The sequence below is a fragment of the Rhinatrema bivittatum genome, chromosome 3 (genome assembly GCF_901001135.1).
Source record: "Rhinatrema bivittatum chromosome 3, aRhiBiv1.1, whole genome shotgun sequence".
NCBI lineage: Eukaryota > Metazoa > Chordata > Amphibia > Gymnophiona > Rhinatrematidae > Rhinatrema > Rhinatrema bivittatum.
Genome location: NC_042617.1, coordinates 377,475,164 through 377,495,406, shown reverse-complemented (window position 1 = coordinate 377,495,406; position 20,243 = coordinate 377,475,164). Strand labels below are relative to the sequence as shown.

Sequence of the window (20,243 nt, the reverse complement as noted above, 5' to 3'; positions counted from 1 at the left end):
AAGCTGAAACGCTTCATTTGACAATTCCCATTCTCCTAGATCCAATCTCTGCCTGCTGAGAAAGTCTGTTCTTCCAATGTCTTTTCCTGCAATGTGCGAGGCTGAGATCTCCTGAAAATGCCCTTCCGCCTATTCCATTAGCTGGGCTATTTCCTGCGATACTTGCTGGCTCTTGTTTACTCCCTGCTGATTGATGTAAGCCACTGTTGTCACATTGATCGACATTATTTGGACTGCTCGATTCTGCAATCATTTGCCAAACCGCAAGCATTTCAACCAGACCGTATGGGCTTCCAGCCAATTGATACTCCAGAGACTCTTCTGTACTCCAGCACCCTTGTGCTGTTAGTTCCTGACAGTGAGCCCCCCCCCCCCCAACCCTGGAGGCTTGCATCTGTCGTGAGTACCAGCCAGTCCAGGGAAACCCCCCTTTCTTAGTTGATCTGCCTTTAACCACTACTGCAGATGAACGCAGAATTCCATTGGCAGGTGAAGCCAAATTGAATAGTCCTGAGACTGTGGGCTCTAACGAGACAGCAGGGTACGCTAAAGAGGGTGCATATTCGCCCTCACCCATGGCACCACTTCCAGGGTTGCTGCCATCAATCCGAGCACCTGTAGATAGGACCACACTGACAGGTGTAATGAGTTCATCAATACACACACTGCACCATCAACTTTTGAATACGACCCTCCAGTAGGAACACCCTGCCCTTTTTCGTGTCGAACCAAACACTGAGATACTCTGTCAACTAAGATAGCTGAAAACTGCTCTTGGCCAGGTTCACCACCCAATTGAGCTCCTGCAACAAGGAGATCACTTTCTCTTCCAGAGTCTTGGCCCAGATCAGCCAGTCGTCCAAATACGGGTGTAACAGAATCCCATCCTCTCTCAACCCTGCCTACTCCACCACCACCATAACCTTTGAAAAAGTTCTGGGTGTGGTGGCCAGACGAAAAGGCAGCGCTTGTAACTGATAATGACGTCCCAAAACCGTGAATCGCAAAAACCGTTGATGCTGTAGTCTGATGGGAATATGCAGGTATGCCTTGGACAGATCCAAGGATGTCAGAAATTCCCCCAACTGCAGGGCCATCATCACTGAGCACAAGGTTTCCATGCAAAAACGAGTCACCCGCAAATGACAGCTGACCCCTTTGAGATCCAGGTTGGGACGAAGAGAGTCCTGCTTGGGCACAATGAAATAAATGAAACAGCAGCCTGTATTTTCTTGAGATGTGGGCACTGAAACCACAGCGCTCAGACTGAAGAGCCTTGACAATGTATACTCCATTGCCTGCTTCTTCTGCTGGGAGTGGCAGAAAGACACCATGAACACGACCCGAGGAATACTGTGAAACTCCGGTGCATTTCCATTTCTTATCACCTCCAGAATCCACTGGTCTGATGTGATTTCGACCCACCTCTGATAAAGATGAGACATGACACCCTATCTCCCATTCCTAGGGTGGGTTGGCACAACTTCACTGGGAGGCTCAGGGGGTTCTACTACCTGGGCCTGCACCTTGTCTAGGCTGTCTGGGACAAAAGGACTGAGACCTACCGGAAGGTCGAGTCCTCTGAAAGGTCACTCCTCTGTAGGGATGAAAATGCTTGGATCCCCTAGCATGACCTCTCATGCTAAAGGAGCGCAGCAGCTGCTTCTTATCCTTGGTAACTGAGGAACGGGGACTCGCCCCACTTATTGGCCATTTTTTCCATCTCACTCCCAAACAAGAGCAAGCCTTTAAAGGGTAACTTCGTAAGGTTAGACTTGGAGGTTGCATCGGCCAGCCAACTTCTCAGCCACAACTGACGCCTGGCCCCTATTACCGAAGCCACCCGTTTGGCTGAGGTGTGGACCAAATCACAGCCTGCATCTGCCAAAAAGGCGACTGCTGGCTCCATCACTGCCTTGGAATTCACACCAGATTTATCGACCTCCTGAGAGAGAAGTAAACAGGAGTGAGCCACCAAGAAACAACAAGAAGCTATCTGCAAAGTCATTGTCACTGCTTCAAATGCTTGCTTAAGGATGGCCTTAATCTTCCTATCGTGCGCATCCTTCAAGGCCGCTCCTCCCTCTACGGGGATAGTTGTCCGCTTGGTGACAGCACACACAAGTGCATCCACTTTTGGAAAATGTAATTATCTCGCAGTTGGATATAGGGGGTCCTTCCAAGACTTGTCCCCCGTTCAAGATCAATCGATTCTTGAATGGCCTTCATAACAGTGAAAAAACAAGAGGCTTTAGGCAAAGAAATCAAAATGGGATCGCTCTTTGGATCAGACATGGATTCAGCCCCAGGGACTCCCAGCATTTTTAATGTCAGGAAAATCAGAGCTGGTAACTCATCACTGTGAAAGAACTGCAACATAGTTCTATATGGTTCCAATCCAAGAGAAATTTCCCAATCCTCCAGGGAGTAAGGATCGGCTTCATCACCTGTGCCATCTGGGTCCCTATCAGGAAGACCTCCAGTGGTGACCTCCCACACGCAGCACTAGGCGTGTGGGAGGTCAACACCAGCGACTCTGAATTGATAAGACTGGTCAGGACAGAGAACTGCGCTTGAAGAATGGACTGCAATCCTTGAAAAAATTACACCCAAGAAAAGGCAGAAGGATCCATGCTACAATAAGGAGGCACCTGTCCTGTGCCCACTGAACTATCTTCCCCCGCTGATAAACTAGTTAGGGGAGTTCTAAAGTCAGGTGCCCCTTTGTGATTCGTATTTACCCAGGCCTGCATCAGGCTGGGAAGAACCAGCTTAGTAAAATCAGACGAAGGCAATTCTCCCTGAGCCTCCAAGCACTGCTGGCACAAGTTAGAGGAATCACTAAGCTGAGATGCCCGAATATGGCAAGCAGCACAGAGGATAAGGTGCTTAGGTTTCTTAGCTATAGGCGTCATCAGTATGTCAGTACATTTTAACAGGCAACTGAAAGGTGTGTCCCCAGCTATATTCATGCTGCAAAAAAGTAGGTATCCAAAATTTGGACATCCAAAATTTAAGCATACAATCCTGTGCCTCAATGAGTGCCCAAAAACTAAGTATCCTCCAATGCCACTCAGATTGTACATATAGGTAAGCATGTGCCTCAAATAGACACCGCTACCAACTGGATGCCCAAGCAGGTGTCCAACTAAGCGTCCAAAAAAAATGGGCGCACAACAGGACGCACAGTTGGATGCACTGACACGAACAGATGATCCTTAAGAAGGCAGCCTAATGTGCAGGAAAATGCGGGAAAACACCGGCGCGACCTACCACGTGGCGCAGTGATAAGCCTAAAAGCAGGGCCTAGCCCAAAAAGGCAGCTCAACCCGCCACGCTGCCCATGTCCCCTAACTCCCTTGGAGGCGGGAACAAATGTTGGATCGGCACACCGAGCACGGAGGAATCCCTACAAAAAAAAACCCTCCTCCTCTGTTTTTTGTTTTTTTTTTTAAATCTGAGTTCAGCCCATTCTGGTTGAGTACAGAATCGGTCTTCGGCTCCAGGGGGAGACAGCATATACCGGTACTGCCATGCTCGGCTTTGTGCACCCACTTGCCTTTCAGCTGTCTAACAGCTAAGTGCATGCCAGCTGAAAATCAGCTACCGGACCACGGCACTCATGAGGGAAAATCCAATTTATATCACCTCAGGAATTCTCAGCTGAGGGGGGGGGGGGGGGGGGGGGGGAATCATATTATATCATCACAGGAGAGCGGAGTGAATTAATTTTCTTTTTCTCCTTTTGAAAACTTTAAGCAATCCCCAGTAGGGAGATGCACATCCACCATCTACTGGGGACTGAGAATACTGGCCGGCTGATGACACTGCAGGGTTTTATATATACTGTGATGTCACCTTTGCTCCGTCTCCATCTGCTGGTAGAGGTGCATAACCCACATGTTCTGGATCCACCTGCCTAAACGCTAAGAAATGGGGGTTACCTCCAAATGACGTTATCCTCTTGCACAGCTGATCTGTGTTCACAGGAGTGTGTCTAGGAGGGCAGAGATAGGACTGCCTTTGTTAGTGATGATATGATCATTTGGAATATAGATAGCTTTGTGAGTGGTGGCAAGGAGGATCACTTTTAATCTGCCTGCCCAGTGCAAAGGTAGCAGACCTTGTATATCACCTAGATAGAATTTTGGAGAGTGCTGGGGAGGAGCAGGCTGTCATGACCCATGTAGGCACCAATGACATAGGAAGATCCAGGAGGGAGCTCTTGGAGACTAATTTTATATTTCTAGGTAGTAAACTAAAATCTAGAACCCCCAGAGTAACATTCTTGGAAATGCTACCAGTTCTGTGCAGGACCATAGGTCCAGCTCCAGACTCTCAATGTGCTGAAGAGCCAATGTACAGGGAAGAGGGCTTCAGATTCAATAGGAACAAGGGAACTGTGATGACGAGTGGTTAGCACTAGCCAAAGAATAGATTTCAGGCTGGACTCTGGCCATAATCTTTATAAGTACCTTTATTGTTAAGCAATTCTAAACAAAACAGTTAGCTGGTCTGAGCACGACAACAAAAACAATTGTAATGTTCAGTTTGTGTTCTTGAGGTTTCTGTCTCTCTCCCTGGGCCTCCTTCATACCTCTAGCCCTGATCTCTTAATCCCCACTTGCAGGACTCTACCCTATCCCAGAATCCCTTGTTGGCTTCAGAGCTAAGGAGGGCAGATACAGATAACTGTACCCGACTCTTTAAGATATTCTAAGGGAGTTCCTTACATGCTCCCTCACAGGAATGTTATGGGAACGAAGAGCCTACTCCGACGGGATGGGTTTCACTTTAGCAAAGTGGAACATGGCTGCTGGTGCTAATGATTAAAAAGGAAATAGAACAATTTTTAAACTAAACTATGGGAGAAAACAGACAATTACGCAGGAGTGCACGATTCAAAGTGGCATATTCACAAAGTATAATTTTATACAAGGGAAAATAGATTGTCATGACTATGAGGATGTGGACAAACTATTCAAATAGTTTATTTCTAAGATAGATGTGAAAAAGAACACAGAGGTCTGTATGCAAATGCCAGAAATCTGAAAAATAAGATGGGAGCATTAAGGTGTATGGTATTAGAGGAAGACTTTCATACTATAGACATCTCAGACATCTGGTGGAAAAAGGACAACAAGTAGGAGATGGTGATAAAAGGGTACAAAATATATCAAAATGACAGGAAAGATACAAGTGGTGGCGACGGTGCAGCACTATACGCCAAGGATTCCACAGAAACAAGTAAAACAGAGATTCTGCAAGAAATAAATTGCAATCTAGAATCTTTTTTGATAGAAATTTCATATATTACTAGGAAGAATATAGTACTGGGGGTTTACTACTGCCTACCCAAAAAGAATGGTGAAACAGAGAATTAAATGCTAGAAGAGATTATGTAGGCTACTAAGTGTGGAATCATAAAAATAATGAGAGATTTCAATTACCCTAACATTAATTGGGTGAATGTCTTATTAGAGCTGACAAGTGGATTAAGTTTCTGGACACTATAAACAAGTGTGGTGGAACAGGTAAATAGGGAACAGTTATTTAATTTACTCTCAAATAACAGAGGACACACCTTTAAGTTAACAGGAAGCAGATTTAAAGCACGTTTGAGAATTTATTTATTTTTTTTACTCAAAGCGCAATCAAGATGTGGAATTCATTGCCAGAAGATGTGGTTAAGGAAGCTCACATAGCTGGGTTTAAAAACGGTTTGGACAAGTTCATGGAAGAAAATTCCATAAATCATGTGACTCGGGGAAACCCACCAATTGTCATAAGGAGTGAGCAGCAAGAAATTAAATCTATTTTTATCTAGGGATTGGCCACTCTCAGAGACAGGATACCTGGCTCAATGGATCTTTGGTCTAACCCAATATGGCACTTATGTTCTTAATGTAAATTCTACAGTGGCACATCAGAATCATCATGTTAAAGTAGTATATTTTCCAAACGTATATTAGAGACACCATATTCCTATGCCAAGTGGGTACGATAAATGGATAGTTTTCTCGGGTTTTCTTTATCCAGTCTGCGGAACTTATCCAGATAAGAGTTCCGCTAAATATTCAGATAAAATTACCTGAATAACTTTGGGCCAGATATTAGTGCGGATCGATTTGTCTGCACAAATTTAGTTGGACAGCACTCAATGTAGAACTCTTTGGCTAAATATTTTAGCCCATCCATCTCCTGTCCTGCCCCTCTTTTTGTTTGGGTAACTTTGTTCAACCAAAAACTGTGTGCAAATAAAGGGGCCAATGCAATTATGTGCGCTGAAAGCGGGAGCTGACTTTTCAGCGCCCGCTTTTTTTAACGCACACATGGTGCCCACAAGGGGGAGCATTATGCAATATGGAAATTAGGGGGTCGCGCTTTGAAGGAGGTGCTAGGGTCGCTTGTGCGACCTTAGTGTCTCCTTCCTAATGCGGCCATTTTCATTACTGGCAGACAGCCATTTATGAAAACCGAGGCCGAGTTTACCGGCATTGGTCTTCATAACTCGGCAGTCTGCCAAGTTATTTTTTTTTTACTTTAAAAAAAGAAGTACAGAAAAGCAGTTTTTTCTGCTTTTTGTACTTCTTTTCAATGCACTCAGCTATTAACGCCGGCTCCAGGCAGACGTTAATATCTGAGCGATAAATGCGCATCTGAGATGCACATTTGTCTTTTTGCATTTGGAGTGAATGAGTAATAGGCTCATTTGCATGTGATAAGCTCTCTCTCATTCACTCCACGTCAGAGGCACGTTAAATAGGCACTAATCCCCCTATTGCATTAGGGGGTGAATTAGTGCCTATTTAACCCGCATCCGACAGTGCGCTCGGCCGAGTGCACTGTATTGCATTGGCCCAAAAGTTATCTAAACAAAATGGGGATTATATTTAGAGGGCCAGATTTGGGAAAAAAAACTCGACTTGACCCACATAATTCTTTCGAATATGGACCTCTATGCAAATAAAATTAATACTTTGCTAATCTTATTTCACATATTGCTTACAAAAAGCAAGGGGAAATTACTACCTTCCTCTTTTTAGTGGAGGTTCCTGGCACATCAGCATCTTTCTCTTCTTCCTTTTAACAAAAAAGCAGGCGTTACAAAGAATATTACACTATGGCGCCTTTGCAATTCAAGGCATTATTAATGAAAGACATTAAATCATCAATCATGTAGTAAAATTAGTGGATATTTTTTGGATAGTTCTAGAGAAAAAGAAGGCTGGAGGAGCTCTAGTAGTGGCAGAGTCATCGGATTCAGGCATTAAAATCAGTTTCAGTGCTGGGGATTTCTGCTTCTGAAGAAAAAATGGAGCACAAATACCCTTTTTCAGCATAGAAACTAGAATCTCCATTCTGAGTGCTGCAGTGTCTCTGCTGGTTGATGGCACTGACAGAATGAGCATACTAATCTGCAGCAGATGTGGTCTGTGGACAGCTAAACAAAGAGCCACGCAAGTGGGTGATATCATCAATGGCGCTGTCAGAAGTAAAAAATTCTCTTTCCTACCTCAGTATGTAAAAACTTAACTGAGCAAGTTTAGGACTTCCTGTGTCCAAGCAGCTGTGCAAAGATCTTAGTCCTTTGCTCTAGCTAGCTTCAACTATTCAGAGAGGCAGCAGGGATTATGTGGCTGTTCTGCTGTCCACGGAGAACATCTGCTACAGGTTAGTACTTTCATTTTCTCCATGGTCAAGCAGGAATAAAGACAACCATATAAGTGGAGGCTTGAAGGCTAAGGGCTATGATTCTGTCACTTTTTTTTTTTTTATCACAATTCACTCCATATATTGGAGAGTAGATGAAGCCTCCTTAATTCGATTCTTCAAAACTGCCTGGCCAAATGCACTGTTCCTTGAATTCTATTCCAGGCAATAATGCTTTGCAAACATGGGTAACGAAGACCATGTGGCAGATTTGCAAATATCTTCACTGAATGATTGTGTATGCGCCACTGTAGTCACTGTTGCTCGTAGTCTGTGTGCTGTAATCTTTCCTGAGAGCGATTCTTAAAAAGAAACATTGAGTGATGCATTGTGAAAGCCATTTCCATAGAGTCCTTTTAGATACCTGAAATCCTCACCTGTGAGTGTTAAAAACTGAAATTGTGAAGATTTTTTGAAAGACTTAGTCCTGACTAGGTAGAAAAGCATGGCTCTTCTATAGTCTAACGTATGAAGAGCTTATTGCGCAGATGAATGCAGCTTTGGGAAAAAACTTGGAAGCATGATAGATTCATTCAGATGGAACTGTGATACTACTTTCGGCAATAATTTTGGATGCGTTCTTAACATACGTCTATTGCTACAAATTTGAGTGCAAGGCACAGTTTAACGATGCTTGATGTTTTTGATTATTCAAGCTGAAGTTACTGTACAAGGAACAGAATTTTCAATGTTAGGCATTTTAATTCCACAGTGGACAATGGTTCATACAGAGTCTTTATTAACTGCAGAGCCGTAGCAAGCCTATGGCTGCCATTCACCAGGGTCACCATCACACTGAAGCATTGGCAGCATCCCCCCCACCGCAGTGAGAAGTAGCGCGGCTCAGGGGGCAGTTAGAGGTATTGAATTCCTCCTCCCTCTCCCCGCCCTGATAGTGAGGAGCATAGGGCTGCAAGAAGCAGCAGGTTCATTTTCCTTCCTCCACCCTGGCAGTGAGAAACAGTGTAGCTGTAGCCCACAGGGCTGTGAAAATTATCAGCCTCATCTTCTCTCTCATCGCTCCGGCAGTATGAGCAGCATGGCCCATGGGGCATTGGCCTCCTCCTCCATCCCTCCCCCCTGGTAATGAGCAGCAGCATGGCTCATGGGGCCATGAGAAACTTTGGCCTCCTCCTCCCTCACCCTGTTTTGGCAATGAGAAGCAGCATGGCCCATGGGGTGCAAGTATTGGCTCCCTCTGCATACTCCAGCCCCCCCAGCCCACTCCCCAAGTCAGAAGCAGGAGCAGTTCTGCACAAATGATGGCCAGAAGAAAACTGAAGAGTCTTATGGTCCCTGGGGGCTGAAGGAGGAGGCTGCTGCTACCCCCTGTGATTCCACAGGGGGAAAATAAAGATCATCAGGCCGATTTAATAAAAGGTGGGGGAGAGCCGATGCGCGCCCAGGTACCTCTCCTGAGTGCACGATTCTGTCTTTAAATGAGGCCGGGCTGTAATGAGGAGGTGCTAGGGACAATAGTGTGTCCCTAGTGTAGTCTCATTAACGGAAGAGCAGCTGTCAGTGGGTCCGACAACAGATGCTTAACTTTACCGGTGTTTGTTTTCGAACCTGCTGACAGACACGGGTTCGGAAAACGGACACCGGCAAAATTGAGTGTCCATTTTCGAACCTTTTTTTGGGGGTTTTTTTTTTTTGGTGCCTCAAACTTAATATCGCTATGATATTAAGTCAGAGGGTGTATAGAAAAGCAGTTTTTTCTGCACACTTTTCCTGGTGCTTTCAAAGTTAACGCTTGCTCTTGGGCAAGCTTTAATTTCTGAGAGTAAAATGTGTGGCTTGGCCGCACATTTTACTTTCAGTATTCCGGGCGAATAATTAATAGGCTCATCAACATGTGATGAGTGCTATTAGTTTCGGGGGGTGTGTGTGTTGGGGGGGGGGGGGGGGCGCGGGGGTTTGGCCACACGTTTTCCACGTGCTATTATTACCCCTTACAGTATAAAAAATATTATATTTCTTTAAGTTTTGAGTAGGGTCTATAGTAGCTTGGCTTGTTCTTTTTTCCTAATAGGAGGTGTGCTGGTGTCTTAGGGCCAGGTGTAATATTTACAGTGTTGCCTTTTCATAGGCAGCATTGTTACTGTCTGAGTGCTGGCATGAAGTGTTGTTTTAGTATGGAAGGTTTATTATATTATAATTCATTTACTCATGGCTTTCTGAGGGCCAAGCCTACACCTAACATGCGTTACCATAGGTGCAATAACATATGGGTTCCATTTTTTGCAGGGTTTTCTGCATGCAAACATATATATATCTTGCTGTAAGTGATATTTTTACCTCAGAATGTCTTTTTTCATGTAAAATCTAGTATTATGAATGCATAATTTTTAATTAGGTATGGGGAAGGCATGACTGGGAGGTGGCTGGCACCTAGTGGTTGGTTTATGGGCCAATGATTGCAGGGTTCTGAAGGGAGCTCTGGTGTATGGCCCTAGCCCAGGACTGACGCTGCAATGCATAGTAAATAAGTTAGAGAGGATATAAAATAATGGGAAAAAAGATCCCCAGTATTTGTGAATGAAGGCTCATGACACCAGGATCTCTATACTGGTTCCAATTGTGCTGGAAGTCCCAAGAAGCAGGAGAAAACTTCTGAGTGAAAATAAAAATCAAAGCCCCCTACATTTAGTAGAGTCTCCTGGCTCGTGCTGTTTGTGTTCAAGGTGAGGGCGCACGTTTTCACTAGGCCATAAGTGCCAATTGGCCTGGCTATGGCTTTAACTGACCCAGCACCACATTCAGATCTCAGTGAGGAAGTGAATGACTGATAGGTGGCTTTAAATGCAATATTTTTATACAATGAGACACCAATGAGTGCTGAGAAACTGTACATCCTTCAAGGCAGTCATGATATGCTGCAATTGCACTTAAATGTAGTCTTACAGAATTAGACATCAAACCAGAATCTGACAAGTGAAAGATACTGGAGAACCATGGTTGGGCTACAGGAGAATGATCTCGGCTAAGCCCTACACACAAGAGGAAAAATGTTTTCCATTTAAAGTTATACAACCTTTTTGTTCCCGGCTTTTTTGCTGCCATGAGCACTGATTTTATCTCTGGTGGTAAAGTAAGACCATATATCATTTTACTTTCAATTTCCATGCTGTAAGGGCTAAAGATTCTAAGTTGGGGTGAAGTAGCATGCCAAACTGAGTGAGCAGGACTGCAATTATCAGTAAGCTTACTGGGGATTGTTTGCTAGTTTTTTCATCCTCTGTGAACCATATCTGACGGGGCCAAAATGGGGCAACAAGGATAATTTCTCATGTCCCTCTTTAGTTTTAAAAGCATTCATGCAATTAGAGGAACTGTGGGAAATGCATACATTAAATCTTTGTTCTAAGGAATTAAAATGGCATCTGATGCTAAGGCATGTGATTCTGGCCTTGGGCAATTCCTTGGGGAAGCAGATTTATCGTTGCAGTTCCCCACTGCTGAAATAGTTGAACTATTGCACTGAGAGACCATTCATGTTGAAGATGACGACAATGTATCTACTAAGACACTCTTCTTTTTCCTGGGAGATAGTGTAGGCAGTTGAATGTTTCACATGTACTCACTTCCATAACTTGATTGCTTCCTTGCAAAGATTAAATAAACTTGTTCCTCCTTGCTTTTTTATGTAACACATTGCTACTTGAATGTCTGTTTGAATTTATGGAACCATTTTCAATATCTGATATCTGAACACCTGAATTGCTCTGTATATTGTTGAGACCTAATAAGTTGATGTGTAGTAAGGATTCTACAGTGCTCCAAACTCTTTGTATACATCTAGATGGGTTCTCCAGCCTTGTGGAGATGCCTCTGTTGTTATTGACTTCTGCACATGAGGTGGCTGAAAACTTAGACCTTTAAGTAGATTTTTTGGGATTGCCCATTATTTTATTTCCTCTGCTAGTGGACTGCTTATTTGAACCTTCTTTAAGATTGGGCCAATTAGTTAGTTCTAATATAATTTGAGATGCCACTGATCCTGTCTCATATGCAGATGTGCAAGTGGAGTTACATGCAATGTTGAGGCCATGTAACTTAACATGTTCAAACTAATTGGCTACAATTGTTGTACAGAATTTGCTAGTACTAGGTCTCTCAATCTGCTTTCTATGTCCTTTGGTAAAAATGCCCCTATGAACTGCAACTGATATGTTGGGTCATTAAGACTTGAAGTTTATTATGAATCCTATGTTTGTAATGTTTGAATTACGAATACAAATCTTTTCTGGAAGTGCTGAAGGATTTGAACAACATTAACCAATCATCTAAACAGGGAAATCCATAATGTTGTTTTTTCTTAGATGCACTGCTACTACTGCTAAACATATGGAGATCAATATTAAAAAGTCATTTAGACATAATTATCTGTCTAAATGGCAAGGTTTGGAACAGATAAGTCATAATTCAGCAAAAATCTATTTTTAAAAAAAAAGGCGTTCTGGGGGTGTTTCAAGGAGGAGCTAAAAAATCTGGCTAACTTAGCAGATTTTACACTATAACCAGTTAATTTAGATGGATAACTTTAGACTGTCTTCAAAGCAGACCTAAAGTTAGCCAGCCTTGTGTGTCACATGCTCCCTCCAAGGAGTGACTAGGTGTGTGCACATTTTTTTTCAGGTGAGCAACAATTTTTTTTAAACCAACAATTTTTGAGCACCAGTATTAGCATTGCATTTCCATATATAGCACAAAGAAAAATGTATGTGAGCGACCATGTAAACCCTGTGAGCGATGCTCTGAAATGTATGAGCAATCACTCACATGCTCAGCTTAGAGGGAACTATGTTGTGTGGCCAGATTCATCAGCGCTCCAAGAAAGCATGGGGAGGCCAACACTGTCAAACTTTGGCCATGCTTGGGACAAATATGAGAGGAAGATTAAGAGCCTGGGTGGAGACACAAGGGAGGTGGTTTTGGATTGCTTCTGGGAATCTTATATGCATATTTACTAAGATGATGACTGAAAACTGACTAGACTGGATAGGCCATTTTGGTCTTTATCTGCCATCATTTAGTATGTTACTAACTGCCACCAAAAGCTCTTCAGCCAAAAAATGCAAATGCCTTTGAGTACGTCTCCTTTGACAACAGACCCTTCACCCCAGCCAGCTCTGATGATATTCAGTTTATTTGATTTAATATATTGTCTTTCTAAAATACAATAAAGGTGATTTAAAATTAAAATATAGTACAAAGATAAATATACATAAAAGCTGAAGAACGATAAAAATATTGTTAAAAAAAGTAAGAATAAAAAACACCATTTCTTAAGAGTGAAAATACAGAGCATTACAAGTAAAAGCATAAGTAATAACAGAAATTATAAAAATTACTACACATGCTTATAAAATTATAGAAACAACCAGAGTTAAAATATGATCAGGCATCAAAGGCTTTTAAAAAACAGGTTCTAAGATTTTTCCAAAATTTAATAAAATCCTTCTCCAGGCATAAGGCTACTGTAAGAGGAAGGAATTTAAGACTGGGCCAAGGTAAGCAAATGCTGATTTCTCTGGTGTCCTCTAGCCAAATTTCCTTACTGGTGGGACTCTGAAGGATGTTAAGACAGTTAGCATAGCTGGGTTTAAGAAAGATTTGGAAGCTTTTCTGGAGAAGAACTCCATAAAATATTAACCAAGTAGATTTAGGGAATAGCCACTACTTATCACTCACAATAGCAGCATGGGATCTATTTACTGCTTGGGATCTTGCCAGGAATTTGTAATCTGGATGGTCCACTGTTGTTAACAGGATACTGGGCTTATGTTCTTAATTCTTGTTGAGCAGAATGGAGTGTAAGAGTCAACTGATAAGGAGATAAAAGATTGGCTAGGTAAGGAGGGTTTTCCCACTGAAGCACTTTAAAGACAAGACAACCAATTTTGTATTGAATCCAGAGGGTGACTGGTAACCAGCGAAGTTCTTTCGGTAGGGAGGTGAAGATCATATTTTTTGTTGTTGCAGAAAATAAGCTTAACTGCTGTATGTTGAACAACTTATAAATGACGAATTAAGTGTAATGACAAATCATGATAAAGTGAATTACAGTAGTCCAAGTGATTTAAAATATTTTCAAGTCATTTATATCTAAACATGGCCTTAAACATCGAATAAAACAGATAAAAAAAAGTCACACTTTATCATACTGGAGACTTATGGAGTAAATGAAGCTGGGAATCTAACTTAAAAATAGTAATTACTTGTTTTAATTGGTTTGGAAGACCAGACATCTGGGGTGCAAGTAATCTAATGGAATCAACTTTCCCAGCAAGTCACATGGCTTCAGATTTTCCAAGGTTGACTTTCTGCTTGTGCACCTCAGATAAACAACAGCAGTGCTCAGACCCAACAGCTGAAACAGCAGCAAAGGACTTCAGAGAACAGCAGAGGCTCTGGAACACAATCTCAGCTGGAAAATGGGGAGAACAGAGGAAGGCAGATGTCTTTCTGGGCACTCTCTCTGAAGAAATGCTGGAGGGAACTTTGGGCCAGCTTTAATCCCAGCCAGCACCGATGACATCAGCCAGGGGTGGCTTGCAGAAAAATATCAGCCCGGGGATTTTTTCAAAACCGGTCCACGGGGTATCTGACTCCCTCATGCACTCTCTCTGCAGTACATGCATCAATAGCTCCCAAAAGCATGCCAAGTCGACTCTGGAACCTGGCAGAAGTCAGTCTAAATATCTCCAAAATAAATTTCATATTTTTCCTAAATAACTAAGAGGACCGGCGAACAAAGCTGTAGCCCCATTCCATCCGTGCAAACTGGTTGCCCCCCCCCCCCCAAGTCTGCTTATCTCTCATATATTATATTTTATATAAGTGTGTATGTGTATATATAGCGAAATTGCTTACCTTGTAATAGGTGTTATCCCAGGACAGCAGGATGTAGTCCTCACATATGGGTGACGTCACCAACGGAGCCCTAGTGCGGGAAAGTTTTCTGTCAAAGTTTCTAGAAACTTTTGACTGAAACTGTGGTGCCACTGAGCATGCCCAGCATGCTATGATATTCTCTGCTACAGGTGTCTCTCTTCAGTCTCGTATGTAGCAATAAGCTTTGGCAAAAAAAAAAAAAAAAAAAAAAAAAAAAAAAAATATATATATATATATATATATATATATATATATATATAAATAAAGTGTATGAGACCCAACTCCGCGGGGTGGCGGGTGGGTTCTGTGAGGACTACATCCTGCTGTCCTGGGATAACACCTATTACAAGGTAAGCAATTTTGCTTTATCCCAGGACAAGCAGGATGCTAGTTCTCACATATGGGTGATTAGCAAGCTAGAGGCTGAGTCATTTTGTATTGAGGCAACAGTGAAGTATTGTTGTTGAAATGAGTCAGCCGAAGATAATAGCAGGTTGGTTGTGGAAGGAGTTGGGTTTAAACTGGAAACAAGTTCTTTAAGACAGATTGTCCATAGGCTGAATCTTGTCGTCCTTCTTTGTCCAAACAGTAATGAGCTGCAAAGGTTGGAAGAGAACTCCATGTTGCTGCTTTACATATGTCAAGGATTGGCACTGAACGATAGTGTGCTACTGAGGTTGACATTGCTCTTACTGAATGTGCCTTTACTCGCCCTTGGAGAGGAAGGCCTGCTTTTTCATAGCAAAACTGTATGCAATCTGCTAGCCAGTTGGACCAAGTATGTTTACCCACTGCTTTACCTGGCTTGTTTGGATCATAAGATACAAAAAGTTGATTTGATTTCCTATGGACTGCAGTGCGATTTAAGTAGAAAGATAATGCACGCTTACAGTCCAAAGTATGTAAGGCTCGTTCTCCTTGGTGAGAATGAGGCCTTGGAAAGAATGTGGGTAAAACTATGGATTGATTCAAGTGGAATTCCGTAACTACCTTGGGGAGGAATTTTGGATGTGTATGGAGAACCACTCTGTCATGTAGGAACTTCGTAAAGGGTTCGTACGTGACAAGTGCTTGTAAGCTCACTAACCCTTCTAGCTGATGTAATGGCTATGAGGAAGATAGTCTTCCATGTCAGGAATTTGAGATCACAGGGTTCGAAAGGAGAACGTATAAGTCTTGTTAAAACCAGATTCAGGTCCCATTCTGTGACTGGTGGCCGAATTGGTGGTTTAAGTTGAGTTAAACCTTTCATAAACCTACTGACAAGAGGTTTAGTGGAGATTGGTGCATCTCTTATCCTGTCGTGGTAAGCTGAGATTGCACCGAGATGTACTCTTCCTGACGAAGTCTGGCGGCCAGAGTCTGAAAGATGATATAAATAGTCTAGTAGGGAAGTAGTGGGACAGGTGAAAGGATTAATATTGTTTTGTCTGCACCACAAAGTAAATCTCTTCCATTTTGAAGAGTAGTTCTTTCTTGTGGAAGGTTTACGTGAAGCTATAAGCACTTGAGATACATTGGTTGAAAGATTAAGTGATTGTAAAGTCAAGCTTTCAACATCCATGCTGTCAGGGATAGGGATTGAAGGTTGGGATGGCGCAACCAATCCTGATCCTGAGTTATAAGAGTGGGAGCTACTCCCAGACGAATTGGATCTCTGATGGAGAGGTCTAGTAGTGTGGGAAACCATACTTGTCGAGGCCAATATGGGGCTATGAGTATCATGGACCCCTTGTCCTGTTGTAGCTTCACTAGAGTTTTGGTTATGAGCGGTATCGAAGGATATGCGTATAGTAGGCCTGAGTTCCAAGGGCGAGCAAAGGCGTCTTTGGCTGGCTGTTTCTACTGTTTGTGTAGAGAACAGAAGTTGTCCACTTTGTGATTTAGATGTGATGCAAAGAGGTCTATGGTTAGTTGACCCCAGTTTTGAAATATCCTGGTCACTACTGAGGGATCCAGGGACCATTCGTGTGGTTGGAACTGACGACTGAGTCGATCCGCCACTACACTGTGAATGCCTGCTAGATAAGTGGCCCGGAGAAGTATTGAGTGGTTTAGGGCCCAGGCCCAAATCTGTGCAGCTTCTTGACAAAGGAGATATGAACCCATACCTCCCTGCTTGTTGATGTACCACATGGCTACTGTGTTGTCTGTTTGGATGAGAACAGTCTTGTGTGAAAGGCAGTCCTTGAATGCATGCAGTGCATAACGTATAGCTCGAAGCTCCAGGAAATTGATTTGGAAAGTTGCTTCGAGTTTTGTCCAAGTTCCTTGGGTTTGGAGATTGTCTATGTGAGCTCCCCAACCCAAGGTGGATGAATCTGTAGTTAACGTTATCAGTGGGACTGGTTGCTGGAAGGGTAGGCCCTTGCGCAAATTGTCCTTGTTTACCCACCAAAGTAGAGAGGAACGTAGCTGGTGGGTTACTTAAATTGGAGAATGCAATGGTTGAATGGCTTGGATCCATTGAGATCTTAAAGTCCATTGAGTTACCCTCATGGCTAGTCTTGCCATAGGAGTGACATGATGTGGAGGCCATGTGGCCTAGTAAGGTTAGAAACTGATGAGCTGTTGCTTGCGTCTTTGAGAGAATTGAGTTTGCTAGCAAGGACAATGTTTCTGCTCGATCCTCGGGTAGAAAGGCCTTTGCAAGGACGGTGTTCAGTTCTGCTCCTATGAATTGAAGCAGGTGAGACGTTGTGAGATGGGACTTTTGATAATTGATGAGAAATCCCATGGAGTGAAGTAGAGCAATTGTCTGGTTGAGAGAAGTTATTGCTCCTTGTTGAGATTGTCTCCTGATGAGCCAGTCGTCTAGGTATGGGAAGACATGAACACCTTGCTTGTGCAAGTGTGCTGCTATTACTGCCAGACATTTTGTGAATACTCTGGGAGCAGAGGCGAGTCCGAATGGCTGTATTGGAAATGTTGATGACCCACCATGAAGCGCAGGTACTTGCGGTGAGGAGGGAATATTGGAATGTGAGCCTAAGCGTCTTGAAGATCCAGAGAACAAAGCCAGTCTCCTTCTTGAAGAAGTGGGAGCATGGTGCCTAGAGAAACCATCCTGAACTTCTCTTTCTTTAGAAATTTGTTGAGATTTCTGAGGTCGAGGATGGGACATAGGCCTCCTGTTTTCTTTGGAATGAGGAAGTAACGGGAATAGAATCCTCTGCCCTGCTGAGTCCGAGGTACTAATTGGATAGTTTTGGCTCTCAGAAGGGCGGATAATTCTGCTTGTAGATGAGGTAGCTGAGATTTTTGCTGGGGGCAGAAACTTGGCGGAGAATCTGGTGGAATGGAGAGAAAATTTAGTTTGTAACCATGGGCGATTATAGAGTACCCATTGGTCTGTTGTTGTTGTTTGCCAGTGTGTGTAAAACTGGGATACTCTTCCCCCCACTGGAAGATGTGTTTGATGATTTAAGGGTGTGGCTTGTTCTCTGGTTTGATTCTCAAAATCACGCCGCTGGGCCTGACTGAGGCGGAGGTTGCGTGCGAGGAGCTCTAGGTTGTCTTGTTTGGGAGCGTTGTTGTTGAGGCCTAGTAGATCTACTCCTGGAAGTTTGGGAGTAGTATTGTCGTGGCCTGTAGTAGGAACGCCTAGGTTCCCTCCGGGGTAGGCGTCGTTGTGATTGTGTAGAGGTGTCCTGAGGCATTTGGGACAGCTGACGTAATGTTTCAGTGTGGTCCTTTAGCTGTTGGACTGCTTCCTGGACCTTGTCACCAAACAAATTATCTCCCAAACATGGCAGATCCACAATTTTTTCCTGGACCTCAGGCCTGAGATCCGAGGTCTTGAGCCAGGTATACCTGCGAGCAGTAATCCCAGCAGCTGCAGATCTGGAGGCAGTGTCAAAACTATCATAAGCTGCCCTCACCTCATGTTTTCCTGCTTCAAGGCCTGTGCTGGTTCTTAAAACTGTGCAGGTAAAGAGTTTATGAATTGTTCCATCTGCTTCCATAAGTCTCTCTGATACTGTGTCATGTATAACTGGTATGCAGAGATTCTGGAATTTAGAATTGCAGCCTGATACACCTTTCTTCCCAAAGAATCGAGGAAACGGTGATGCTTACCTGGAGGATTTGAAGAGTGAGGACGAATACGTCTTGAATTTTTCTGGGCAGATTCAACTACCATTGAGTTATGTGGTAGTTGTGCCTTTTGGAAACCAGGTGCTGTCTGTACCAGATAAGTGGAATCTATCCGTTTGTTCATTGCTGAAACTGTAGAAGGGTGTTCCCAAATCCGGTGTTGTAGATCTAAAAGCACCTCATGAATTGGGATGGCCAAGACTTGTTTGGGTGGATCTACAAATTGCAAGACCTCTAGAGTATGTTGTCTAGTGTCTTGTTCTGTTGCCAATTTAAAAGGAATGGTATCTGCCATGTCCTGAATAAAGTTGGAAAATGACAGGTCTTCTGGTGGGGACCTTTTCCTCTGTTCCGGTGGAGAGGGGTCCGACATGAAGTCCTCAGAAGACGTGTTTGTCCCATGGCTATCCCAGGAATCCTCATCATCATCCCTGTAAGGAGATTTTGTGATGGATTTAGGTGGTAGATGCATTCCTGATGGACCTGGTAATGGGTCATCGATGGAAAGTAATGGAGGTGTCTGTTTCTCTGGTTGTTTCGGTAAAGTGTCGATGACATCTTGATACCATTGCAGTAGACACTGGAAGAAAGCTAGATCTTGAACTTCTGGCTCTTCCAGTGGTGGCTGTGTCGATGGAATAGCCGCCGGAATCGATGTCGACGTCGAAGGTAGCCATCTCGGTGTGGAAACAGCTGTCGGCGGAGTCATCGGAATCGATGAAGAGGTCGATGGCAGGTGTGCATATATCGATATCGACGCCGTTATTATTCTGGGTGTCGGCATCGAGTCACCTTATGTCCTTGGTGTGAAAGTCGACACCGGCATCGGTGGTCCCACCGGCATCGGCAAAGTTGCCAGCATCGATGCTGGGAGCATCGGCATCGACAAGCCCGTCGGAATCAATTGTTTTTCCATGAAAGCCTTTGATACCGCTTGTCTGATGATATCAGACAATTCAGGCATTACAACTGATGGTACCAGAGCAGCTGTAAGCAGTGGCGGAGGCTGAGGTGTAGGATCCGGTGCAGGGCCCTGCAGAGGATCAGGAACCGAAGGCGGAGGATGAGGCCCAGACAGCGACATTTCCTCGGTCCGTGGCTGCTTCGCCATCCATGGCTCCTGGGACGCGGTTTTGGGCATCAATGGTCGTCGATGTCGATGCTTGTGTTTTAACTTTTGAGGGTCGATGGATTTCGTCGATGAGTATGAAGGCGACGAAGGATCTCCCGATGGCCCCGGGCAAGGTTTTTTAAGTAATAAGCGCTTAGTCGCTCCAGCCGGAGACGACTTCGATGATGCCGAAGGAGATGGGATGAGCTGAAGACGGAACAGATGTTCCATTTTTTCAAGTCGAGCTTTTCAGCCTTTCAGTGTCATCTTGGCGCACTGTGGGCAGTTATTTACCTCATGTTTTTCTCCGAGGCATAGCACACATTCGATGTGCGGATCAGTAATCTACATTTTCCGAAAGCATACAGGACATTTTTTAAAACCTGTAGCCATATTTCTAGTCGACAGCCGTCGAAAGAAACGAGAA

General features: G+C 43.7%; 1 protein-coding gene across 2 annotated transcripts in view; it reads right to left on the bottom strand.

Annotated features, from left to right (window-relative positions):
- The window catches only part of PHIP (pleckstrin homology domain interacting protein), a 944,985-nt gene that overhangs the window by 87,050 nt on the left and 837,692 nt on the right, over nt 1-20,243 (bottom strand). For both annotated transcript variants that reach the window (XM_029595577.1, XM_029595576.1), the window contains exon 33: nt 7,033-7,083. In XM_029595577.1, coding sequence (XP_029451437.1) covers nt 7,033-7,083 — 51 coding nt within the window. The remainder of the gene's footprint in view (nt 1-7,032; nt 7,084-20,243) is intronic.